Here is a 25,627-nt window from a genome sequence, read left to right on the forward strand (position 1 = left end):
AAATACACGAATGTGATGTTATTTCAGTGCATCTCTTGTTTCGCAACGAACGAGAAATACAAAAAAAAAATAACTAGAACACCTTCCATTTGTAAAACCTTTTGTCTAATTTTTTTTTCGTGTCCGCAGGTTTTGCCGGTGAACTTTGCAACTACGAGTACAACGAATGCGAGTCGAATCCTTGTTTGAATGGCGGTCAGTGTATCGATCATATTAGTGGTTTTTCGTGCAAATGCACAGCCGGATACACGGGAAAACGGTGTCACGTAAAGGTATGAATTTTTTCATTTTTTTTTTTGTTCTTTTGTTGAAAAAATGACATTTTTAGGTTGATTTTTGTGCGAATGATCCCTGCCCGGATGGTCATCGTTGCATCGATCATGGCGACGATTTTAGTTGCGAATGTCCCGGAGGACGAAATGGACCGGATTGCAATCAAGTACCACGAACGGTGAGTGAAAAGATTTTTTGACGTCCTTTAAAAACAAAAAAAAAAATTAAATGCACAAAAAAATAAATATTGTCTTAGATGAGGTTGCCAACGTTTTAAATGTGTGAAAAAAAAAATTACAAAAAATTGTTCTACAGGACAAAAATGTAAATTCTTGAAAGAGATAAATTTTTATGACCTTAGTTTTGTTTATTGAGTAATATTTATTTTTTTTAACCAAACAAATCAAAAATTCGAACAAAAGAAAAATAAGAAAAAGTGAAAGAAGGATAAAAAAAATTAAAAAAAAAAGATAAGACAAAACCCAGGCGATATTACGTTTCCGTTGTTTCTTTTGAATAACCGAAATTTGATTATGAACGCATTATGAACGCTATATATTTGTACGTGTTTTTTGAACATAAATTCATAAAATCAATGTGAAAATGTTTAATGTTGTAAAATAAATATTTAAAATATCACGTGTTCAGAACTTTTATAAAATGATCAATGAGTTACATAATTTTTTTTTAATTTTTGGAATACTTGCTCCCGTATGATCAAATATTTAAAATTTATTGTTGGGAGTTGCTCGAATTTCTAAATCTAATTTAGAAAATTTTAATATAAAATTACATTAAGCATATAATTTTAAATTAAGAGTTGTTAAAATTCTAAAATTTTAATATTCGCTAAAATAAATAAAGATTAATTTTTTGAAAATAAACTAAAAATGCTTAACATTTTTATGAAATTTTTCATGTAATTTTTAAAAAATATCTCAAAAAACTTTCAATTGTAGGGCAGTTTGCTTTTAAAATTTTTCAGAAAACGACTAATGATTTCCACAATTGAAAATTCAAAATTCATCCAAATCTATCTAAATTTTGAAAAATAATTTTTTATTTCACTTGAAACATGTTTTCGACAAAATATTAATTATATTTTAAAATTTTTCATAAAAACAAAATTTTTTAAAATCCATTCTTCATAACATAATTTGTTTAGAAAAATTATGAACAAATTTGAACAAATTATGAACAATTATTATTATGAATCAATTATTACCATTTATGAACGTTATGAACGTTCATGAACGATATGAACGCATATTTGTACATGAATTGGTTCTTTTATGATTCATAATGGTTATGAATTTTTTGTAATCCCGCCTGGGACAAAACTATTTTTGAAAGAAGAAAAAATATTACTTAATATCCGTTGTTCTTTTGAAATTCTAATTTTTTAAATAATTCAAATATGGAGTCTGTTTAATGTTTATAAATATTTATGTCACGTGTTCGATATAAAATGATCAGTGAGTCACATAAACTCTTAGGAGATCTCCTTTTTAAACATTTGGAGATCATTAAATTTTTTTATTGCCAGGCAACGAGCAGAAAATAAAAATGTTTCACATTATTTAATTTTTTTTCATATTAATATTCAACTAACATATTTTTTACATTTTGAAAATTAAATATTAAAAAAAATAAATTTTAAGGTTTTTCAAAATATATAGCCAAACTTAACAAAAAAAATGAGAAATTTAAAAAAATGATTTTTTAATACTTTTTTTCTCACGTTTTTGAACAAAAAAAATTAAAAGCATTTTTTTCCTTCGAAATATTTAGTTTAGAAAATGTTTAGTTATTTGAGGGAGATATCCTTTTTAAACATTTGTAAATCATTTAAAAAAATTTATTGCTAAGGCAAGACCAGAAAATAAAAATATTTCACATGTTTTCAAAATGTTTAATTTTTTTAATATTAATATTTAACTAACTACCTAAATTTCACATTTTTAAAGAAATTTATGATGAAAAAAAACCAAAAAGCAATGTAAAAAACCAAAAAGGGCTCATTTTTATCTCTTCGTCCTTGAAATTAAAAAAAATTAACTTGAAACATATTTTTCTTTTTGCCTTACAAAAAAAAAATAAAATAAACCTTTATTCCGGCGCCGAACAAAAAAAAATGTCAAACTGTGAAAGCTCAACATGTAAATTCGCCTTAAAAAGATATATTTTATTTCAAATATTTTAACTTCGATAAAAATGTTTCAACATGATGAAAAATGAAATGAAAAATTCCACTAGAATCAATCCAATTCGCAAAAGTACTTGAACAGTTTTTTTTTACATTTTGCTACTCAGAGTTTGTTTGGATATTGCCCCGAAGAGAAAATAAAATATTAGCACAATCATTTATCCAGATAGAGTTAATATTAAAAGTGTTTTGTGCAAGTTTCCATTAACCGATGAGAAGAAAATTTACGAGAATTATCAGAGAAAATAATTTGAAGTAAAAAAAAAATTAATAAAATAATAAATTAATTTTAAAAAAATATTTTAAATTAAATTATTTTGATTTAAAAAATTTTCCGAATGTAAAAATATATATGAAATAATTATTTTATAATTTAATTAATTAATTGAAAATAATATTATAAAATAATTTATTTTTTTTTATTAAATTTTAAATTAATTAAATTAAATTTTAATTCGTTGAATTAATTATTTTTTTATTTATTTAAATTTATTTATTTTATTTAATTAATTTAAATAATTAAATTAATTTTCAAATAATTTTTAATTAAAATTATTTAATTTTTCTGTTTTCGAAATTCTAAAAATTTGTTATTAATTACAAAAAATATTTTTTAATTTTTGGAAATTTTTTTTGGAAAAAAAAAAATATATAGGTAAAATTTGTTAAAATATTTTTTTTTTTTTTTATTTATTTTTCTTTTTGTAAAATTTATTGAAATTATAAATACCGAAAAAATATAAATTTTAAGGAAACTTTTCACCTCGTTGTAATGATTACCAATAAAATCACGAAAATAACATTCAACAATAGGCATTTGCTGAAATTTAAAAAAAACAGCATAAAATCGCTATAATAAATATTCTGATTGATTTGAATCACACACCGGAAACACCGAACAATTCATCCAATTTGACTGATGTAAAATCAATGACGTACACTCAAATCCTTTTCTATTTATATTTACACTCCAAAGCGAAATTTCGCTCTTTTAATGTAAAAACGTTCGTTATCAGCCAGGCAGATGTTTGTTTGCGCTCCAAAACTCATCCTATATTTAAAATAACACAAACATGCAATAATTTCGTCTTTTTTTTTCGTTTCGCATAGCTATGCAACGTCAACCCTTGTGCCAATGGAGGAACATGCTGGACAACGGAGGAATCGTTTTATTGCGCTTGTCGTCCTGGATTTACTGGAAAAATGTGTGAAGGTGATTTTTTGCCCTTTTTTTTATTTATTTTTGACATTTTTTAATTGAAATTATTTTTAACAGACACTTTTGTTATTGACCAAGTCCTCAATACGAACGAGCTTTTGTCGGATTTGACGCCCAATGCCCACATCGGCTTGGAAAACCCGGATTATGCGGAGGAATCATTCGAAGTACATAGCGTGTATGTCGCTATTGGTACCCTAACAGCTGCTATTTGCATTGTTGCTGTTGTTGTAAGTGTCCTTTTTTGCTTAATTACTCATCCGAGTAACCTAAATTTTTCATTCATTTGTCGCAGGTAACGGCTTGTCATTGCAAAGTCCATCAAACGTACCGTCATTTCAGTCCGCAACACTTGATTCCGGTTTTCATGCGATGCTCGGGCACGCCGAAAAATGTCTCCGCAGGCACCGATCGACACTGGCTCAGCGGCAAAGGTGTGCAAAATGACCCGGAGAACAGTTATTGCACCAACAATTTGCGCTACAGCAACGGCAGCACGTTCGGCAGTGACAGAATAAGTCGCCCCTTGCCGCCAATTAACTTGGATAGCGAAATGTACTACACCGTGGACTTTAGCGACTCGCAAAACTCACCACTCATACAGTAATTAAGTGTCAAAAAATAAATAAATAAAATATTCTTATTTGTATCGTTTATAATTAAATTAAATAGTTAATAAAAAAAACATAAAAAAATAAAATAATAATTTATAAATAAAATATATATTTGTTCGATTATTTAGTAAGTAACGAAAAAAAAAGAATTAGCAAACATGACATTAAAAAATAAAATAAACAAAGAATCATAATTAGAACAAAAAAAAATATTTGCCAAATAAAAAAAATAATAATTTAAGCTGACATAAATAAAATTTTTAATAAAAAAATGCAAAACACACGATTTTTTGATCAAACAATAAAAAATAAAATATTTTACCATGAAAAAAGTAGTTTTTAAAAAATTGCATGGAACATTATTGTGAATCCTAAGCTAAAAATAAATAATTTAAAAATGAAATAAAATAAATAAAATTAAAACTAAGCATAAAAATAAAATAAATAAAGTTATTTGGCGTTAATATTGCTAAGAAAAATAAAAGAGTTTTTATTTTAATGTGAATTTTTTTTTATGAAAGGTAATTTACTTTTTGCTAAAATTTAAAAAAAAAAATTGTCAATTTCTTTGATTTAATTTAATGAATTTCCTTAATTAACAAAAATTTTAAGATATTTATTGTTTTTTTAAATTTTAAATTAATTTTTTTTTTATTTTTAAAATTATTAATTTCTGAGTTTATATAATTTATTTTATAATTTTTAATTTTTAATTAAATATTTTTAAGGGCCTGGAATATTGACATCGACATTTTTCAAAATTTTTAATTTTTTAAAAATTTTATAGTTTGCAAAAAATCTCCATGGGCCTTATTTTCAAAACCACGGGGCCTTAAAAAAATATTATTTGATCCAACTGTGCACATATCGATATAAATCGAGTATTTAAAATTCAAAAAAAAAAATATTTATTTCCTTTGATGTCGTTTTCATGTTAAAAATACTTTTTAATTTAAATAAGCAGTAATATGACACTTTTTAACGATTTTATTTTTGTTTACATCGACACTTTCATCAAATAAAATTTGAAACTAACGTTCAAAAAAAAAACAAATAATAATAAATTTTTTATAGAGGAGGTTGCTAAAAGTTTTTTCATTAAATTTTGTTCAATTAAATATGAATATTTGTTGATATAAAATGCCACGAGCTACAGACAAATCAAAAAAAAAATCTAATAAATTGCGACGCATGCAAAAATAAATTCCTTTGACGAAACTAAAACATATTTTTTTAATATTTCAAATGAATTTTAATAAAATTTTGCAACGTGGCTTCATAGGAACTAAATTTTTGCTCTTGAGTCAGCAAAAAATATTATGAACGTTCGTTTTTCAAAGTTATTGAGTTCGCGACAAAAGGTTCTGGTATCAAATTATTTAATTCATCATAATTTTTGCATCACTTGACAACAACCAAAAATAATTTTACCGTTAATGCAATTTAATGCGCATGGCGACCTAGCAAAAACGCAACAAAACCACCGGCGATTTTTTTTTTACATACAACGTAACCACGAAGAGCCAGTAATTTTATTAAATTTTGACATCAAAGTATTGACCTTATCATTGGTGCATGCTCAATTAATAAAAAACAAGCACTTTCTGAAAATTATAATCATGTTAATGAATTACGCAGCAAAAAACTTTATGTTGCATCAATGCAAATTAAAAAAAAAATTGTCCAACATGTTTTGCAGCTGAATTTTGGCAAGGCGAAATTCATTCACATCATGATAAAATTAAAAAAATGCAACTGCTTTATATCTAAAAATGTAATTAAAAAAATTTAAATAAATCTGCCGGACAAAAAAAAAATTTTAATTCTCTTAAATTTGAAAGAAAATTAAAAGTTCAAATTTATTTTGATTAATACAAAAAAAAAAGATTAAAAATTTAGCCAAAATTTAACGTCATGACTGAACAACGCTTTTATTATATAAAAATGCAGCACATGTTGCACTCTTGGTTCAATGTATGTATCTTTGCAACAATGTATCGCGACGTAAAAATATTTACCTTTTATGACAGTGTGTCAGTATGTTAAAAGAATTCACGCAGTCAAAACCTCTTTTTTCCGTGTCTGAAACAAAATAAATATTCAAAAAAAAAAAACAAGATAATAAATAATACGTTTAGTGAGGAAATTTTTAATCGAAATCTCATCGGATTTTTTTTTCCTGAAAAATTTCCGAAAGTTTAATTTTTAAATTTGGTGAAGTGCAAATTGCCACATGCTATAATTATCAAATGTCCATTGAAGTGATAAGCTCAATTTTCATTTAACTGTTTAAGAATTTACTTTGAACAACTGAAGAAAAATATTTTTAATAAAAATTATAAAATAATCAAATTTACAAACAATTAATTGTAAATTACTTCCAATTAACCCGAATTAACCCATTTGACATCAAACATTCTTTTGATTACATGAATCAACGTGTTCCAAGACACACAAAATATTTTTAATAAACACCTTGACAAAAGTACGAAGAAAGCCGATGATTTCGTTTAAATTTAAATTTTCGGAATGCATCAAATAGCAATACAAGCCACTCCTCCAACTTATATACTATTGAAATTGCCGAACAATTAATACAAACGCACGCATTATATGCTACATAGAGATAAATACGAGGACATTTCTTTGAATTTACATCATTCGGTACTTGAATGTTCAAGAGAACAGACGTGCGTTCTAAAAGAAAAAGGAAAAAATAAAATTTTGATCTCAAGTGAAAGTTGAAAAAAAAAATTGTTGGGAATAATATTGATACAAATAAATATTGAGTGAAAAATTGTGAATTAAAATTTTAACAAGGTTAGTTATTTTATTTTGTGTTAAAATTATGTTTAAGAAAATATTTAACAAAAAGAATATTGAGAAATATTTTTGAAAATTAGTGAGAAAAAAAATAAAAAGAATTTAGAAAATAAAAACCTGAAAAAGTTTTTTTTAGAAAATTGTAAAAAAAATGAAGTTGAATAGAAAATTATTAATTTTTCATTTTTTTTTCATTTTTCTCTCCAATTTAGGAAAAAAATAAAAATTATATTAAGATATTTTTTTGGTACTTTTTTTAATGGAAATCCATGAAAAGACCACTTTATAAAATATTTTTAAAAAAAAATTAGATAAAAAAATTTAGATAAAAAAAATTCAATAAGACACGTGAACGAATTTTTTTTTAAAGTTTAAAAAAAATAAGTAAATAAAATTTAATATTAAAAATCAGTATTTATAAAAAAAAATCCCTCTTATAAAATATAAAAAAAAAAAATTAGAAAAATTTAAATAAGACACGTGAACGAATTTTTTTAAATTTAAAAAAAATCCCTTTTATAAAATATTAAAAAAAATTAATCGTTTCTTAATTTTTTATTTAATTAATCTTTATTACTTCACTTTCGAATTATTATTAAAAAAATATTTTAAAGAAACATTTTCTTGGTGTAAAATAACGCGATCTACGGTAACTCAATGTTTCATATACATACTTCCCCTCCAACTTCTTTCTTACTCGTACGTGAGTAAAGACGACTATAAAAGTAAGTCTCGAATGCATTTTCGATTTATTCTGTATTCGAATGTCGTGTGAGACGGTCGTCTTATTTTTTTTCCTTGAAATAATTTTTCTTATCTCTTTTTTAATCAATGAAATAATATATTTTAATGCGCTTTTGAATAAAAAAGTTTTTGAGTATATTCGGTCTTTTTCAAATTTCTAAACGGTATGACAATTTTTTTTTTGATCTTAGCAATCTTTGAAAACTCCTCCATGATTACAAAATATTTTAAAAAATCAACAAGAAAGTAGTATATAAGAGGCTTCGGTTTAGAGAAATAATTAAATATTGATTTGATTTCAAAGAAGATTTTACTAATTGATCTTGAATATTAAAAAGTAAAAATTTTATAAGAATTCTTTAAAATACAATAATTTAAATTTTTCTTCTAGATGACACAACAGATCTTCAAAAAACCCGAGATCCCAAAAATAAAAGTTAAGATCATCAGGTACAAATCAGTTAAAGAAATTGAAAAAAAGGTCTGGATATACCCAAGGAAAGTTGAATATAAAAGCAACAAAGGAATCCGGATTGAGTTTTCGGACTTTTATACAATAGTCCAGGAACCTTCGATCATAAAGGTAAGTTTTTACTTGTTCATTTTTAAATTTTCTTCCCCAAAAGATCATTCACTAAGTCAAACATAACCTCAAATGATCAATTAACTTTTTCAGAAAAGCGTCATAAAATCCATCAATGAATTTTGCAAGCAAAAACAGCTTGCTGTTATGTTCTCAAAAGGAAACAGAACGACGAAAGAAGTCATCAATACAACTTTCCGTCGTGTTATCGAAAGTAAAGTTAAGAAATAACTGGGAAATAATTTGAAATGGAAATAGAGAATACCCACCCACTGTATACATGTGATATAACCTTAAAGTTAGTATAAGACTGCAAAAAGACGCTTTTATTGTTAAATGTAGAAAATAAATATGTATAAAATGTTGTTCTAGAAAAATCTTTCCAATTAATTTAGAATATTTAGGTAAATTTCAAAAAAATGAAAAGGGGCGAATAGGAATTAAGTCAGTCAAAAAGTAAGTCAAAAAAATATACCAAATAGGTAAGAACATTGTTTTTGGCTATTGAGGATAGAAAATTGTTGTTTATTTAATTCTGAATTCTGAATCCTATTAATATAAGATTGTACTGATTGTTTAGAAGATTTATTGAAAAAGGTAAGAAACCAGAACGAAATCGGATTTCAAATAAAATACCTGATTTTTGAAAAATGTCCGCCATCTTGCAAAGATCATATGAATAGTTTCTCTAAAGCTAAATAGATAGATAGATAGATAGATAGATAGATAGATAGATAGATAGATAGGAAAGATTAGGAAAGCTTATTAAATGTATTTTACCATGAGGTATAAATAGAAAATTTCAGACAGATTATAACCTTATAGTAGAATTTTGGTTTGAATGTCTAGACAGGATAATACGTAGTTAAAAAGCAAATAACTCACTCTCTGTATTTACTGAACAAAGGTTACGGTCCTCTAGTTACCTTGAGGGTTTAGAATGTGAGGTATTTTAAATTCTTCCTTGGCATAAGCTCTAAAGAAACTTGAGTTATTGAGTTTTCGAAATTTTAATTAAATTTATTGAAACTTTTCGAAAGGTTTCTGAAATTTTCAAAATTAAGACATTAAATTAAACTTAAGGACCCGTTGCTTCGTTCTACTTGTCGAAAGTTTCAATCAACTCCAAAATGTATGCAATTAATAAAATAAGAAAACCCAAACTTTTTTGTAACTCAGCCTTATATACTACAAAAAAAAAACAAATGAATTTGAGAGGCAGAATTTAAGTTATTTCGTTAAAAAAATTGTTATTGAATTTTATTCCTATTGCATATATACTATAGGACCCGTAGTAAATGGAAACCTAAAGTTTCAGACAGTTACTTAAAATGGCTCTACCTATATAGGACACAAAAAAATCATTTTTTTTATATTTTTGAAAACTTCAGTCAAATACCTAACTTTTATCCATATGAACTTTTTTTGGCCATCAAACGGACCTCAAGTTCATTGAAAAAATTTTAATTTTTCATGTAATTTGTATGAAAAATTTGCGAAATTCGCAAAAATTTATGAATGTTTGAATGTGCCTCATTTCGGTTTTAAGTACATATTGGTCCCTTCAACTTAATTCAAAACCTCTACATGGAATAAGTATACAAGGGTCCATACTTATGATTCCAAGTCACAATTATTTTTTCTGGAACAATTTAGTAAACAGTCAAAAATTTACTAAAAACGCTAAAAAAACAATTTTTTCTAATTTTCTCTAAAATTTAAAAAAATGTTTCAAAATTTGTTTTCGGGAGCTTCATTGGACTAAAAATGACATTATTTTGTCATATTTAGATTTTTGAACAGAAAAATAGAGATAATAGAGGTGTTTGAAGGTGCCCCATGTTTGAAATTACCCCATCTTCCCCTACATAGATAAATAACATTTAAAAATCTACCTGATCTTAAAAAATGTCAACCATTTTGAAAAAAAAATAAGAGAAAATAATTTTTTAGAATTTCCGAGAATATCAACGACATAATTTATGGCCCTAAAAAGTTAAAAAAATATTTTTACCTAACCTTATATGTATAATATACATAATAGAACTTGTATAAGTACAATAGATAATAACAATTGATATTTATTTTAAATTTAACCTCTTACACATAAACTTTTTTTATTTCTTTTTATAATATGATAAAAAACAGGTGTATAAATTGTTAGAATATATAAAAAAAACTTTTTTATTATTTTTTTTATGTTTTTCATTTTATTTATGATCAAGAATTTTTATTTAATTTCTTTTATTTTTTTTCTTCACAAGATACTTCTTTTTCAATTTAAGTTAAAGAATTTTTTTATATTTAGGGGAATTTATTTAAGTCAACCTGCACCAAAGTTTTCTATACAACTGAATATTTTTAAAAACAAAAAAAAACGGAAGATTTTTACTACAAAAACAGTAAACAGCGAACCCGTTCCTTACACATGTTTCGTATTAAAAAAAACTCGCAATTCAGGTTACGTTGACCTGTTATCATAAACTATGTTTATCTTTCGTTATTTTTTTTTTATTTTTTCTCCTCTCAGTCACATTCTTTCCTTCGTTTAAAGTGTTTTTGTCCATTTTTGGAACTAAGTTTTACTACGTAATAAATAATTTTTGTCTTTTACGTAAAACAAAAAACCAAGGGCTGCAATGACAAAGCGTGACCAATTCTTTGTTGTCTCCGATATCAACAACATCGGCTACAAACTGGAAGCTTTTGTTGTTCCAACGCTGCTTGCCAAAGGACAAACCCTCGTTTTCACACCGAATTTATCTACCTGCAGCATTGAGTTGGCGCACTTTCGTTCCATGGGCTTGTTGGTCCAAACGTACACGGCGGAGCACGATACGGACGACGTAAGGATGCGTTTTACCGACGGATTGATTCAGTTTTTGTATGCAACGCCGGCAATGTACTTCACAAATGGGTTTTTCCGGGACTTTGTGAATGATCAACTTCGGAATAACCGACTTTTTTCCATTGTGATAAACGATGCCAGGAATTTTGTGAATCAGTAAGTTGATTTTTTTTTGTCGGAATTTTTTGAAATTTTTTTTTTTTTTTTTAGAAAAGAGGAAATTATCGGGTACAATAGTTACAAACAACTGAGTATCCTGAAAAATATTAATAAAGGACAAAAGTGGATCGTGATCGGGGATATTCATGACACGAATGAAGTTATTGAGGTCAGTGAGTCGTTGCAACTTTCCAATCCGATGATCAAATATCGACAGGATTTTGGAGGAGTTTGATATTATTTTTTAATTTTCAAATAAATAAAATTTTATAAATAATAAAAATTAAATGTATAAATATAAAAATTAAAAAAAAAAATTTGATTATTTTTAAGGGAAGTCATTAAAAAGTCGTAAAATTGTTTATGGCTTTTCGATACGTAATGATCAACAAGGCGCTAAACATTTTACGACCGGAAACCCAAAAAGTACGAAATCGGACCACGTTTTACGTGACAAGTTAATGAAATTTGCTTCGCAATTGTCGCAACCCGATCTCGAACTGGAGTGTGACTCACGAAATTGTAGTGACATAATTTTTTTAAATTTCTTAAAAATAAATAAAAAAAAAAAAAAAATTATTAAAAAAATAAATTGACGGCTTCAAAATTTTTATGGTAATTTTTTATTAAATTTATTTTTAATTTTTTTACTGGAAGATTTCGGATTTTTATTTTAAATAGACAAATCTTAATTTAAATTCATAAAAATAAAGTAAAAACGTTTTAATTCAAGAAAAAAAAAATACATAAACTTGAAAGTATTATAATATTTTTTTTTTAAATCTGTTTAATTTTTAGCATAATTTTAAAAAATTTTTAAAATACAAAAAGAAAAATTTTTGCATGTTTTTTTTTTAATTTAATATTTTAAAGAATTTCTTTTGGAGCAAACAATAAAATTACCTACACTAAAAAAGTGTCTTAATTTTCTCTGATTTTTTTTTAATTTTTCATGAATTTTTGTGAAATTTGAAAATTTTTTTTCGCGCTCAAAATATTTATTTACATAACTTTTGTTTCAAAAATTAAAATTTATTAAAATAATTATTAATTTAATAATTTAAATTATTTCAGATTTTTTTTATTATTTTTTAAACTATTTTAATATTGCCTGTTTAAAAAAATATCGATATATTTTTGTTCAATAAATTTAGATTTAAAAAATTTATTTTTCGAAAAAAAAAATTATTAATTTTCATATTAATTATTATTAATTATTTATTTTGTCGAAAAAATTTAGGGAAAAATTAAATTAAAAAAGTACATATTTTTGACATTTTTCGTAATTTTTTAAGCCTAAGCCTTTTTTTTGTTTTTTTTTTCTCCTTCAAGAAAAATATTTTTTTTTTTTTCGTTTTGCTAATTTGTTTTGCTCAATATTTTTTTTATTTCCTTAACATTTTCCTTATCAACTTTAAGTACTCATTTTACATGAAATTTATATTTTAATGAAATTTTTCTGTAATAAACTAACTTTTAGGACTTTTTTTGAAGAACGAGTTGATTGTCATTTGCTTAATTTTAGCTTGAGGCGATCCTTTGTTCGAAAACGGCACTAATGGACGATGATTTGTGAGGGAATTTCGATGTTTTTTCTGCGGATGCATTTGCGCATTGTTCTCCTCAGACAATTTTCGTTTGTTAAAGCTGTTGGAGGAATTCAAAACTGCATTTTCCGTGCTTTTTGCTTCATTCAAAGCAGTACCAGGAAGATTTTCAACAGTTAAATCTATCAAATTTTGAGAAATTTCGGTTTTCTTGTCTTTGACATCATCAGTGATGCGTGAAATTCGAGCTTTTGGTTGAAAATCTTCCTTTTCGATGTGTCGGAATTCTCTTTTATTTCCGTTTATGTCTTCAGAAGGCGATTTTTCTGGTTCACAAATTGATTTTTGAGAATCACAAGTCATGTTTTCTGTCTTAATTATCGATATTGGAGAATTTTCCTGCTGTTTTGATTGAATTTCAGCAATTTCGGTGTCACTGACGGGAGATTCTTCACTGTCGGAATGTGATTTTTGGCTCGAAGAAATATTTTTCGGTACAAAAATATTTCTTGTGTATCTCTTTCTCTCCTTTGATGCGAATTCCGTGAAATTATTGTCCAAAAATACGCTTCTGAGGACGTAAGTAGCAAAAGCATATCCTTTATCCGTGGGTTCTGCATTGTCAATGAATTTCCGATTCACTGGTTCGCATCTTTCTTTTTGTAATTTTGTTCCTAATTGCACGTTTGGTGAAAAAGAAGGCGGAATTTCGTCGGGAATGTCTATCCAAGTGCCATTCACAAGTCTTTGTCTCTCTCTAATACCCTCGACGACTTCAGGAGAACTTGGAATTTCGTCTAATCGAACTGCCCCGGCACAAGTTTGGCACAAAAATCTGTCGTCATTGTGGCATTTTACATGAATTGCTTCGCCGGCGCACGTTTCGCACAAGAGCAACTCCCAATCTGACTCTTCTATGTCGCAAGAACGACCTTCCGGGCACTCACAGACTTCCGCATTGCACGTACTCGGTGTCTCTCGTTGATCCGCAAACGCTCCCGGTTCACGTTCCCATGCCGCATCGCGTTCCATCACAAAAATTCCCTGTTGCTGCACTTGATTCTTGAAGTTTTCTTCATTTTTGCACAGCGGACAGCGGAAAAAGAATCCCGCACGATCTGCCGTCTTCACGAGACACTCGCGATGGTACCAACTGGGTTTGCAGCAATCCGCGTAAATTGATTGGTTGTAGTCGTAATCGCCAAGTTCAAGCATACAAATGGCACAAATGTCGTCAGGATCGTGTTTAACTTCTGGTTTTTCGAATTTTCGGTGCTCGTGACAAAAAGTCAAGAAATTTCCCGTCATTTGGTATTGACATCCTCGTTGAATTCCGCAGTCCACATGGAACGAACGAGTGCATTTCGCCACGGAACACGACAAATTTGCGTGAAGTTTATTGTGGCAAAATCGACATCTTTGTTTCGAAATTCGTCGTTCCTCTTTGAGGATGTCTTTTAGCACGAACCCGTACAAGCCGTTGTCTTCATTTTCGTCGCGCTGATACAAAGCCGGCGACAACAGAAGGCACAGATAATGGAAACCGTGTCCTTTTTGTTCGAGAAATTCCTCGAAATCGGTTGGAGGTCGTTGACAAAGGATACAAACTTTCTCCGACATTTTTTTCGTTTTTAACTAAAAATATGAGAAAAAAGTTATATTTTGATTTTAAATTACTAAAAGTTTAATTTACCTGAGGAAATTTTTAATTTATTTGGAAAAACATCTCGAAAAATCTTTTTTGAAGCTCTGAATTGAAAAACGCGCTTTGTTTTTGTTGTGATTTATTTTATGTCCCAATACGAAATTTTTATCGTTTGAAAAGTAGGGTGACCAGATTTTCAATTTCAACTAGTTACGAAATAAAAATTTCTTAAAAAACTCATCATTTTTAACAAGTTTTTACTAATTTTATAGGCCATATTTGGTCAATATATCAATTGAAATGAACTTTTGGAAGACATAGTTTTGTTTTTTCGAAACTTAAAACTGATGAAAATAATTTACAAAATTTTTGAAACTGAAAAAAAAATTCCTTTGACATAGTTTTGTTTTGAAAACTAAATCAAGAAAAAAACTAAATCAAAAACTGTGTCAAAGCCATTTTTGTCAAATCTTGCTCCAAATGGATAAAAATTTGTCAGAGGGCTCTAATTTATCATTTTTAATCATTGTGTAACTCAAAACTGCCAAAAAATTGAAACTGAAAAAAAATTTTTTCTTTGACATAGTTTTGTTTTAAAAACTAAATCAAGAGCAAAAAAAACTGTGTCAAAAACTGTGTCAAAGCTATTTTTGACAAATCTTGCTCCAAATGGATAAAAATTTGTCAGAGGGCTTTAATTTATCATTTTTAAACATTTTGACAACTCAAAACTGCCAAAAAACTGCCTTGCTGAAAAAAAAATCAAAAAATTGAAACTCAAATCTTGCTCCAAAAAAAAAGTTCTTTGACATAGTTTTGTTCAAGAGCATAGTTTTGTTTTGAAAACTAAATCAAGAGCAAAAAAACTGTGTCAAAAACTGTGTCAAAGCTATTTTTGTCAAATCTTGCTCCAAATGGATAAAAATTTATCATTTTTAATCATTTTGCAACTCAAAACTGCCAAAAAATTGAAACTGAAAAAAAAATTTCTTTGACATAGTTTTGATTTGAAAACTAAATCAAGAGCAAAACTATGTCAAAAACTGTGTCAAAAACTTTGTCAAATCCATTTTTGTCAAATCTTGCTCCAAATGGATAAAAATTTGTCAGAGGGCTCTAATTTATCATTTTTAATCATTTTGCAACTCAAAACTGCCAAAAAATTGAAACTGAAAAAAAAATTTCCTTTGACATAGTTTTGTTTTAAAAACTAAATCAAGAGCAAAAAAAACTGTGTCAAAAACTGTGTCAAAGCTATTTTTGTCAAATCTTGCTCCAAATGGATAAAAATTTGTCAGAGGGCTCTAATTTATCATTTTTAATCATTTTATGACTCAAAACTGCCAAAAAATTGAAACTGAAAAAAAAATTTCCTTTGACATAGTTTTGTTTTAAAAACTAAATCAAGAGCAAAAAAAACTGTGTCAAAAACTGTGTCAAAGCTATTTTTGTCAAATCTTGCTCCAAATGGATAAAAATTTGTCAGAATGCTCTAATTTATCATTTTTAATCATTTTATAACTCAAAACTGCTAAAAAATTGAAACTGAAAAAAAAATTTCCTTTGACATAGTTTTGTTTTAAAAACTAAATCAAGAGCAAAAAAACTGTGTCAAAAACTGTGTCACAGCTATTTTTGTCAAATCTTGCTCCAAATGGATAGAAATTTGTCAGAGGGCTCTAATTTATCATTTTTAATCATTTTGCAACTCAAAACTGCCAAAAAATTGAAACTGAAAAAAAATTTTTCCTTTGACATAGTTTTGTTTTGAAAACTAAATCAAGAGCAAAACTAAATCAAAAAAACTATGTCAAAAACTGTGTCAAAGCCATTTTTGTCAAATCTTGCTCCAAATGGATAAAAAATTGTCAGAGGGCTCTAATTTATCATTTTTAATCATTTTATAACTCAAAACTGCTAAAAAATTGAAACTGAAAAAAAAATTTTCAAAAACCCCTGATTTCTTCTAAAAACATCTGGTCACCCTAATCAACTTTTACATTACGCCATGGGCCATTCAAGAAAATATTAAGTGAATTACAAAAGACTTTTGAACGGAGGTGTTAATTAATTGCAATTTCCTGTCTAATATCTTGCGTGAATTTTCGAGTACGCGTCGTACTCTTGCACAAATTGCCACTGTCGCCATGAGCTCATTCAAGAAAGACCTCATTCTCCTGCTAAAACCCTATTATTGGGTCAACATAATCCTCAGCCTGACCTTTTTGATTGCAAAACGATGCCCAATTGTGTGCAACTACACGGTGCCTCTGTTCCCGCACGACACGGACATCTGCGAACTCGGATCCCGCGAAACGGAAATTTTATTTTTCCTCATAATCGTCATCATGATTCGCACCCGCAAAGCTGGCAGCACCACAATGATCACCTACTTGACCTCGTCGTTCATCTACACAAAAGTGGCGAATTTGATTCTTTGGTCGTATCACGATTTTCGTCTCGGCGTCGCTTACGGGATTTTAATCGTGTTAGTTGGGCTTCTCTTGCCGGAGCCAACTTACAGTGGTCCGGAGAAAGTCACGTACTTCCGAACGGAAAATGGGCTCGCTGACGAGCTGAATGGCGATAAACGTGTGACATGGCTCGTTTGCTTCTACACCGCTTGGAATCCAGCTTGCGTCAATTTTGCCCCAATTTTTGCGGAATTATCGTCGGAATACTGCTTGGAGAACCTGAAATTCGGAAAAGTTGATATTGGAAGGTTCCCGGATGTCGGCAAGAAGCATCATGTGTCGGATAGTTCGTTGAGCAAGCAACTGCCGACGTTAATTTTGTTCAAAAATGGCAAAGAAGTCGAACGGAGACCCATGGCGGACCACAAAGGAAAGTTGCAGAAATTTTTCTTTTCACATGACAACATCAGAGCTGCTTTTGATCTCAATAATTTGTACAAAGAAGCCAAGGAGAACCCGATAAAGACGAAAAAATCGCTTGAAACGAAGAAAGACGATTAAAAAAATTCACGAGTGTCGATAAATATTGCATTTATCACGGATTGTTATCTTTTGTTTGCTTTATTTTTGCGAAATTTTGAGTTTTTTCGATTGCATTTTACTCAATTAAGTCATTTTTCATTATTAGATTTGTAGAATTTTATCGATATTTTAGCGAAATACACGAATAGGTACCAAAAAAAATTTTTTTTTACGAGAATTTTATCATTTATTTCATTTTACAGCGAAAAATTAGTGAAAAAGCAAACAAAAAATCTAAATATTGATGACTCGACTGAGCTTCTGGATGCGATTTAGCAAAATGTCGCCTTGTTTGATGGTCGCTTGATACTGCCAGTTCTTGTTATCGGGTCGATTTGTCTCGACAATGCCTCCGACACGATCGATTTTCGCATGTAAACGTCCGGCGGCGATAAATTTCGACAATTCGGCGTCAACGTAGTCGATCGTGACCCCAAACGCTTCTGCCATGTAGCTCAGGGTGAGTGATCTGTAGCTCTCCAAAAGTTGTCCGTACGCCAAAATTCGCATTTCACGGACGTAATAGCGATAATGCGGGTTGATGAGGTAATCCTGACGCAAAAATTGCTCGACTATCGTGAGATTTTTGAAGAATTCGCCGTAATGACACTCAAACAAGGACATGAGGTATTGCTTGACGTCGGGCAGGGCATGCAAAACTTCTTGGATTTCGGCGCCTTTTACGACTTTTGTGCGAATTTCCTTGCGCGGGAGACTAATCATCGCCACATAAACCGTGTAACGCACAAAAGTTTGGTAATCCATGAGCTCGTAACTCGTAAAAGTGCTGACGGTGTCGAGGAAGAAATTCGTTGCTGCCTTAAAATCACGAATGGCGAACGAATAAACGCCTTGATAGACTTTTAGGCGGTTGCGACGGTCCCAATCACCGCCTTCCTCGATCAAAGTCTTGGCTTTGTCGATGTTTCTCGTTATCAAATCGTGATCCAAGTAAAAAAGCCCGATGCGAATGTTGTGAAAAATGATGTCCAAACGATGCCCGAGCGACACAGTTTTCTCATAAGTCACTTTGAATTGCTTAATTGCCCCATTTTTGTCGCCAATGCGCGACAAATACTCGGCTTTCTTCAAATTTGTCTCGCGCACTTCCATTTCGCCCAAATTTTTTTCCGCATCTTCGATGGCAGCGTCAAGCTCGGCGAGTTGTTTTTCGTTTTCGCGCTTCATTTTTGCCAAAAAGTCCCGATTTACGGGCCAATGGAACTCGGCGCACAACTCTTCGTACCACGGCGCCATGGAATCTTGTTCAATTGCTTTGTTCAGCTTCGCCTTAATTTCCTGCGAGTCATTGTACTCCGGCAAAGTGAGCAGGAATTTCAGTTGTGCCAATTCGAGATTGGGATTTTTGGCTAAGCCTTGCTCCGTCATGTCTTCCACAGGCATCTTTGTAGGTTTTGTTGCGGTTTTTTAGTGAGAAACGTAGGGAAAAGACGATTTTTAATGTTGTTGTGAAGCAAAAATGACTTGGCGAAATATCAACTTTAAATGACAGACGTCAAATCGTCGGCGAATTGCCTTTGTTGATTCAAGTTTGAGACGAATGAAAATGTTTAAAAATAAATAATTTAATTTTTTTTTTTGAAATTCAGTTAATTATTTAATTTTTTAATTTTAATTAATAGGTATAAATTTAAAAAAATTTTGAAAATTAAAAAAAAAATAAATTTTAATATTTCAATATTTTTAAATATATTTTTTTTAAATCATGGAATTAAATAATTAAAGAAAATTTATGAAATATTATTTAAATATTTTTAATTATTTAAAATGTAATTTATTAAATTTATTTAAATTATTAATGAATTAAAATAATTAAAAATTAATTAGGTAAATAAATAATTTAATAATAATTATAATAAAATATATAAAACTGTGAAATTTTTTAATTTTTTTTTTCAAATTAATTTTTATTTATTTATTTAAATTAAATTTATTTAAAAAATCATGAAAATTATTAAGAAAAAATTATTGAATAATATATTGATCGAAGTGAATAATTTTTATTATTAATTTTTGATTTTATAAAATTAATTTTAAATTAATTAATATTTTATGAATAATTTTAATTAAATTTAAATTTAATAATTAAAAAAATTAAAAATAAATAAAAAATTTTTTTTTTTAATTTTTTAATTTAACTATTTAATAATTTTCAATAATTAATTAATTTTCAATAATACTTATTAATTAATTTAAAATTAATTTTATTTAAAAATATAAATAAAAATTATTTATTTTTATATTTTAAATTAAAACACAAAATTTATTATTTATTGAAAATATCATTTTATTATTTTTTTTATTTTTTATTCAAATTCTATGTGATGAGATTCATATTTTTATTTTAATAATTGTTTGATGTAATAATTGATAATGGTAATTTAAGCTCAACGTTTGTTACACAAACTCCATTAATACTAGAATGGTTAATTAAACGCATCTCAAAAAATACTAAAATGGCTTCCACTCGTTCCTTATCCAAGTCCATGATCTTCAAAAAATCCTTGCGGAGTCTCATCCTATAAAAAATCACGAAAAATATATTTATCAAAAAAAAAATTTTTTAATTTTTATTCATTCTACAAAATAATTCAAAAAAAAAAATTAATATTAAGGTTAAGTTTGCTACAGAATCAAAACAAGGATTCACCTTTTTTTCATGCATATTATTTTTAATAATTTAATATTTTTAATTAATAATAATTATTTTTTTTAATTGAAATAATTTTAGGAGCAAATGTTACGTGGAAACAACGGAAAATAGCAAACAGGTGGTAAAGACAGGTGCAGGATTTTTTTTCATTTTAAAATATTTAGGAACAAAAGTTTGTTACAAACTTTTACATACCTTGTTTGGATTCCATACATTTATTTTTTTATCATCATATATATTTTTTTAAATATATTTTTTTTTATAAAAAAACACTATATCCACAAATAATATTTTTTTTCCTATAAATTTTGTTCAATTCAACATCTAATCTGATATTTTTAATTTTTTTGTGAATTTTCGATAAAAATACACCAACCTCAACACTTAACAAATATAATTTTGTAACATTTTAAAACATTTTTAAAAATATATACTAACAAGTACCATTTTTTTCATTCATTATTTTATTACTTTTCTATTTTTTTTTTATTAATTTTAAGTTTTATTACATTCTACAAACTAACTATTATATATTAATTATAATAAAATCTATAGTTTAAAATATATATTATTATTTTTCAGGAATTATATATAGTCACCATGTTAGTCTTCTACTTTTTATCATCTATGACTCTAAATAAATTCTTAAAAACAGTTTTTTGGTCGATTTTTTGTTAAATTTGATCGAAGTACGTAACAATTTATCATCCTAAATTTTACATATTTTTCACTTATTTTTAAGACATTTTTTGGGTTACATTTGTTAGAATGTGTATGAAGAAGTGTTTTGTTTGTTTGTCGCTATAAAAATCTCTATTGTGCATAATTTTGATTTTATAAAAGTCCAATATCTTTAAGTGCGCCTTCAACTGCTTCATCCTATGTGTGTGTAATATATAAGGGAATTAATGATAAATAACATTATATATTTTTTTTAATAATGTTTAAAAATTAACACATTATATTATTAAAAATAACCAAATTTTATATGAAAAATAATTAATTAATTATAAAACATTTTAGAAAAAAAGTGTTTTCTTGTACCATACACTGAATTAAAAAATTAATGATAAAAAATCCACAAGCAACCAAAAAAATGTATCAATTTAATTAAATACTTAATTTAAAAAAAAATACTTAAATATTATTATTATTATAAATATTTTATAAATTTATTTTTTATAATTTTTAAATTTATTTTTGATGGACGATTTTATCTTATTTTTTGTGAAAAAATTACAAAAAATTTCCTTCATTTTTTCCACTTTTGTCCGTTTTACTCACAAAATATCCAACCATATTTATTTTTAAAAACCAAAAAAATCTTAAATTTTGTTATTTTTTGTGACTACAATATATCTTCCGGATATTCCTATAAAAAGTTGAAAAATCAAAAAAATTTAAAAATTTATTAAAAATAATAATTTATTTTTTTAGCACTTTAAAGCAACATACTCTCGGTGAATGGTTTGGACTGAATCACTGTGGTAAATAGTCAAATGTACAAAAGGTCAAACATATTTACAGCTGATTCAAAACATTTGTTGTACTGGACGGACATTGTGGAGTAAAAATTAACAAATAGTGTGAAAGCGATAAATATTTAAAAAAATAAAATAAATGTGTGACAAAAACAAACGTGTAACTTATAAGATATGTGGGTGATTTGTGTTTGATAAAAAATGGAGATTTAATTTTTTTTACTTCAATATTAATATTGAGAAATATTTTTTTTAATTTTTAAAATTTTTTTAATAAAAATTTTTAGTAAAAATTTTTTTAATGAAAATAATTTTAATTTTTAATAATTTAATTTTTTTAAATAAAACTTTAAAATTAATTTTTTTAATAAAAAAATTTTAAAATAAAAATTAATTATATTTTTTTTAAATTAATTTAATAATTTAAATAAATTTTATTTTATTTTTCAATAAATAAAATTGTTTAAAAAACATTTAAAAAATAGTTTTTAAATTATTTAAAATAAAAATAAATATGTTATGATTTTTTTTCCAAAAAAATTAATAAAAATTAAATTAAAAAATTAATAAAAAATTTAATTTAACAATTTCAATAAATTTAATTTAATTTTTCAAAATAAAAAACTTTTTCAAAATGTATTTTTAAATTATTAATATTAAATAAAAAAAATATGTTTTTAAATAAAATATGTATGTATATTTTTTTTTTTTAAATAAAAATATTAAAAATAATTTTAAATTAAATAAAAAATAAAAACGATCTCGTATATTAATATTGAAGTTAAAAATCTGTCATGAATTATTTTTTCTACCCCTTAAACGACACAATATTTTTTTTTAATTTTACAATGTCGTGAAATTTTTTAATCCTATTTATGTTTAAATATTCATTAAAAATTAATTTTTCTTCTTTTTATTAAAAATTTGACAACTGACATGAAGACCATAATTATTTTTGGAATATTTTTTTTAAATCTACGAGGCATTAAAAGCACATCGATCTACCTTTTAAAGCTAGTTCGAAGTATTTATTTGGAATGTTTGGCATTTTTTGACTAATTTCTCTACTGATTGTTATTCGACTTTAATACTGAATGAAAAACTTTTTTTTTTCGTTTGTTACAACATGCCTACGACAATTTTTTTTAAATAAATAAATATTTTTAGCATATATACCTAATAAAAATAATTTAAATAGTATAATAATTAATAAATTAAACAAAGTACAACATCAATAACTTTTCAAAAATACTTTTTTTTTGTTATTTTTTGTGAAAATTATTGCAACAAACCAGTTTTCGAATTTAGTTGTTCTTTACGGACTGTTTGTCAGTTCAGCAATTCATTTAAGTCCTGCATTAAATAAGATTTTTGTGTTATGTTAGCTAAAAATTCGATTTTTTTTAATCTCTTTCAAAAGAGAATTTTAATTGGCAAGCCTTTTTAAGTGCTAATTCATGCGTTTTTTGACAAAAATGCTTATTTTTTTTAAATGCACAGCACATATTAATTAATTTTTTCTGATAAAAGCAATTTTCTGGCAATATTTCTGGCATTTTAACTTAATTAAATTTTTTTAAAGTAATTTTTGATTTTAATTTTTTTTTTTTGTATAAGGCAAGCAGGCATTAATATTAATAATAATTAATTAAATTAATTTTTTTTTCTTATGAATTAAGTTTAAAAATGTACCCAGGAAACAAGAGACATGACATTAAATTTAAAAATTTCAAGCAAGTTGCAACCATAATACAATAAATTAATTTAAGGCTTAAAATTACGAGTAGTAATAAAAAGGAAACGAAAAACAGTACGAAAAAAGTTACAGAATTGAACATAATAATTAATGAAAAATGATACTAGCAAAAAAACCACACCAAGAACACCATTCGTTTATAACAAAATATTAATTAGTTCAGCAAACATTTTTTTTTGTATCATTTAAATTAATTAGATATCATATGTATCGGAATCTGAACAAACCTCTTGTAAGACGTCTTGTGCCGCAATGGCCTTGAGCACATTTTTCTTTGACGTTTCTTGCAGTTCGCCGCCGATTAGGAGTTCATCGAGGATGAAATAGGCTTTTTCAAAGTTGAAAATTATGTCCAATTCACACACCTGATAAGAAAAAAATAATAAAAATAATTAATAATAAATTAAAAATTTTAAAAAATAATAAAAAAAAAAATTAATTAAAAATTTAAAAACATTCATTAAAAAATTTTTTAATTAATTAAAAATAATTTTTTTAAGAAAAATTAAAAAAAACTTACACTTCCGAAATATTTATCTAATAATTCGACGTATCTGTGAATTATTTCCAGTGTGAGCAATTCGTTGTCATTTTGCTCGATTGCACAGCAAAAGTATAAACTTGCATATCTGTGATAAAAAAAATAATTAATTTAAGTTTTTTTTCAAAAAAATACGAAAACGAACCTTTTATAGACAACTTTCAAGTCTTTCCATTCGAGAAATGAGCACATTTTGGGCTTTCTCGTGAGAATTGTTGTGATAAGTTCACGGGTGATCTTTTTCTTGACCTTGTCTTGATGTGCGACGTACCATTTTTGGAGCCTTAATTTGCCTTGACGGCTGAATAATAACATAAATTGCATCTGAAATGGACAAAAAATGGAAAAAATTAGATTTTTGGTTTGAAAATTCATAAAAACTTGTGAGAAATGAAGTGAAATTTTATGTTTTAGTGAATTTTTTGTGATGTGTATTGAAAATTGTATTAAAAAAATTAGATTTGATGCTTTTTGAGTATTAAAAATTGTTAATGTGTTTATAACTATTAGCTTGAGTGACAAAAGTTAACATTTTTTTAGTCAATTTATGAACTTATGATGTGCAATGAAGCTGATTTTTTGATGTTTCATACTAAAAAATTACAAAATTTGATATTTTTGAGAAAATTTTGAGGATTAAATTGAAAATTTTAACAAAAATTCATGAAAAACATTGAAAAAATTTATGAAAAAGGTGGAAAAAAAAATTAAAATTGATGAAAATCATTTATAGATAAAGTTAAATTTTCAATTTTAGTGATTTTTTATGTGCTTTAAATCAGTAAAAATTAATACTGTTCATTTGAAGCTCAAAACCACTCAAAAAGTGTTAAAGTGCTTTAAATTAGTGACTTTAGTGATCAAAATAATCGACCTGAACCATATTTTTGTTAATTTTCTATGATTTTTCATGTAAATTGAAGCAAATTTTTAAATTTAATTGTTAAAAATCAACAAATTTAAACTTTTCTAATAAATTTCCAGCTCAAAAAAGCAAAAATTTCAAAAACTTGAAGAAAAATAACAAAAATTCAAGTAAACTCAACAAAAATCCACAAAAAATCAATTTTTCGATAAATTCCTGAACCAAACACTCATCCAAAGTAAATATTTGTTAGCAAAAAAGTGTCGAAAATCGATTCAAAAGTTAGTAAATCCCATAAATCTCATTAAAATCAGCTCCAAATCGATCAATTAGTCACAAATATCGAAAAACAAAGAAGGAAAAGCAAAATCTCGAGACTTTGCTTACCATTTTCGATTCCTAATTCACTGAATTAATCAGTTCCGTCAGCCTGTTTCTACGGGAAAATATTTTATTAACTACTAAATACTATTAAAACTACTAAAATCCACCTACTTTTATCACTTTTTGGAAGTTTTTCACTTCCTGCACAATCACAAAATGTCTTTTTGCACTAAAATTGTCTTTAAATCATGGAATTTTTATTTGTTTTTCTTCGAAATTTTTAATTCTCCACGTAGAAATCCGATTTTTTGAGATGTCAATGTTAAAGT

The 25,627-nt window shown here is 26.5% G+C and overlaps 5 protein-coding genes and 1 long non-coding RNA gene across 10 annotated transcripts in view; 3 read left to right on the forward strand and 3 right to left on the reverse strand.

The window, feature by feature from the left end:
* LOC134829307 (uncharacterized) overlaps positions 1 to 4,602 on the forward strand; it is a 118,712-nt gene extending 114,110 nt beyond the window's left edge. Inside the window, exons 10-14 of the mRNA XM_063842337.1 lie at positions 130 to 272; positions 329 to 451; positions 3,590 to 3,692; positions 3,756 to 3,928; positions 3,994 to 4,602. Coding sequence (XP_063698407.1) covers positions 130 to 272; positions 329 to 451; positions 3,590 to 3,692; positions 3,756 to 3,928; positions 3,994 to 4,305 — 854 coding nt within the window. The 3' untranslated portion in view covers positions 4,306 to 4,602. The remainder of the gene's footprint in view (positions 1 to 129; positions 273 to 328; positions 452 to 3,589; positions 3,693 to 3,755; positions 3,929 to 3,993) is intronic.
* Positions 4,603 to 6,825: 2,223 nt separating this feature from the next.
* Positions 6,826 to 8,806, forward strand: LOC134831821 (uncharacterized). 2 transcript variants are annotated; one of them, XR_010162019.1, is made up of 3 exons: positions 6,826 to 7,132; positions 8,271 to 8,462; positions 8,556 to 8,806. It is a non-coding gene; the product is annotated as an uncharacterized LOC134831821 (long non-coding RNA). The 2 variants fall into 2 exon arrangements; XR_010162020.1 differs by lacking the exon at positions 6,826 to 7,132 and adding an exon at positions 7,908 to 8,043.
* Positions 8,807 to 12,756: 3,950 nt separating this feature from the next.
* On the reverse strand, positions 12,757 to 14,793 carry LOC134831179 (uncharacterized). Its single transcript, XM_063844840.1, has 2 exons — positions 14,710 to 14,793; positions 12,757 to 14,651 (listed from the first exon to the last, which is right to left on the reverse strand). Exon 2 carries the CDS (start codon positions 14,634 to 14,636, stop codon positions 12,939 to 12,941), a length of 1,698 nt encoding a protein of 565 aa, XP_063700910.1. The 5' UTR covers positions 14,637 to 14,651; positions 14,710 to 14,793; the 3' UTR covers positions 12,757 to 12,938.
* A 1,885-nt stretch (positions 14,794 to 16,678) lies between these two features.
* Positions 16,679 to 17,829, forward strand: LOC134829220 (thioredoxin-related transmembrane protein 2 homolog). Its single transcript, XM_063842218.1, has one exon. The coding sequence runs from the start codon at positions 16,809 to 16,811 to the stop codon at positions 17,634 to 17,636; it is 828 nt and encodes a 275-aa protein (XP_063698288.1). The 5' UTR covers positions 16,679 to 16,808; the 3' UTR covers positions 17,637 to 17,829.
* Positions 17,830 to 17,835: 6 nt separating this feature from the next.
* On the reverse strand, positions 17,836 to 19,173 carry LOC134829219 (26S proteasome non-ATPase regulatory subunit 6). Its single transcript, XM_063842217.1, has one exon. The coding sequence runs from the start codon at positions 19,059 to 19,061 to the stop codon at positions 17,892 to 17,894; it is 1,170 nt and encodes a 389-aa protein (XP_063698287.1). The 5' UTR covers positions 19,062 to 19,173; the 3' UTR covers positions 17,836 to 17,891.
* Positions 19,174 to 19,970: 797 nt separating this feature from the next.
* Positions 19,971 to 25,610, reverse strand: LOC134830448 (AP-1 complex subunit sigma-2). 4 transcript variants are annotated; one of them, XM_063843941.1, is made up of 6 exons: positions 25,470 to 25,603; positions 25,362 to 25,410; positions 24,255 to 24,433; positions 24,089 to 24,197; positions 23,796 to 23,933; positions 19,971 to 20,197 (listed from the first exon to the last, which is right to left on the reverse strand). In XM_063843941.1, exons 2-6 carry the CDS (start codon positions 25,362 to 25,364, stop codon positions 20,153 to 20,155), a joined length of 474 nt encoding a protein of 157 aa, XP_063700011.1. In that variant the 5' UTR covers positions 25,365 to 25,410; positions 25,470 to 25,603; the 3' UTR covers positions 19,971 to 20,152. The 4 variants fall into 4 exon arrangements, with proteins under 4 accessions (XP_063700011.1, XP_063700013.1, XP_063700012.1 ...); XM_063843942.1 differs by lacking the exon at positions 19,971 to 20,197 and adding an exon at positions 20,921 to 21,210; XM_063843944.1 differs by lacking the exon at positions 19,971 to 20,197 and adding an exon at positions 21,551 to 21,703.
* Between the last annotated feature and the right edge of the window lie 17 nt (positions 25,611 to 25,627).

This window comes from Culicoides brevitarsis, chromosome 2 (genome assembly GCF_036172545.1).
Source record: "Culicoides brevitarsis isolate CSIRO-B50_1 chromosome 2, AGI_CSIRO_Cbre_v1, whole genome shotgun sequence".
Classification (NCBI taxonomy): domain Eukaryota; kingdom Metazoa; phylum Arthropoda; class Insecta; order Diptera; family Ceratopogonidae; genus Culicoides; species Culicoides brevitarsis.

Bases quoted from the DNA above. Each gene is read 5' to 3' on its own strand.
- LOC134831179 (XM_063844840.1), bottom strand. From the start codon at position 14,636: ATGTCGGAGAAAGTTTGTATCCTTTGTCAACGACCTCCAACCGATTTC.
- LOC134829220 (XM_063842218.1), top strand. From the start codon at position 16,809: ATGAGCTCATTCAAGAAAGACCTCATTCTCCTGCTAAAACCCTATTAT.
- LOC134829219 (XM_063842217.1), bottom strand. From the start codon at position 19,061: ATGCCTGTGGAAGACATGACGGAGCAAGGCTTAGCCAAAAATCCCAAT.
- LOC134830448 (XM_063843941.1), bottom strand. The intron at 24,198-24,254 runs GTTCGTTTTCGT...TTTTTATCACAG, and splicing joins TTGAAAGTTGTCTATAAAAG to ATATGCAAGTTTATACTTTT. The intron at 20,198-23,795 runs GTTTGTTCAGAT...GATTTTTTATAG, and splicing joins CACAAGACGTCTTACAAGAG to GATGAGACTCCGCAAGGATT.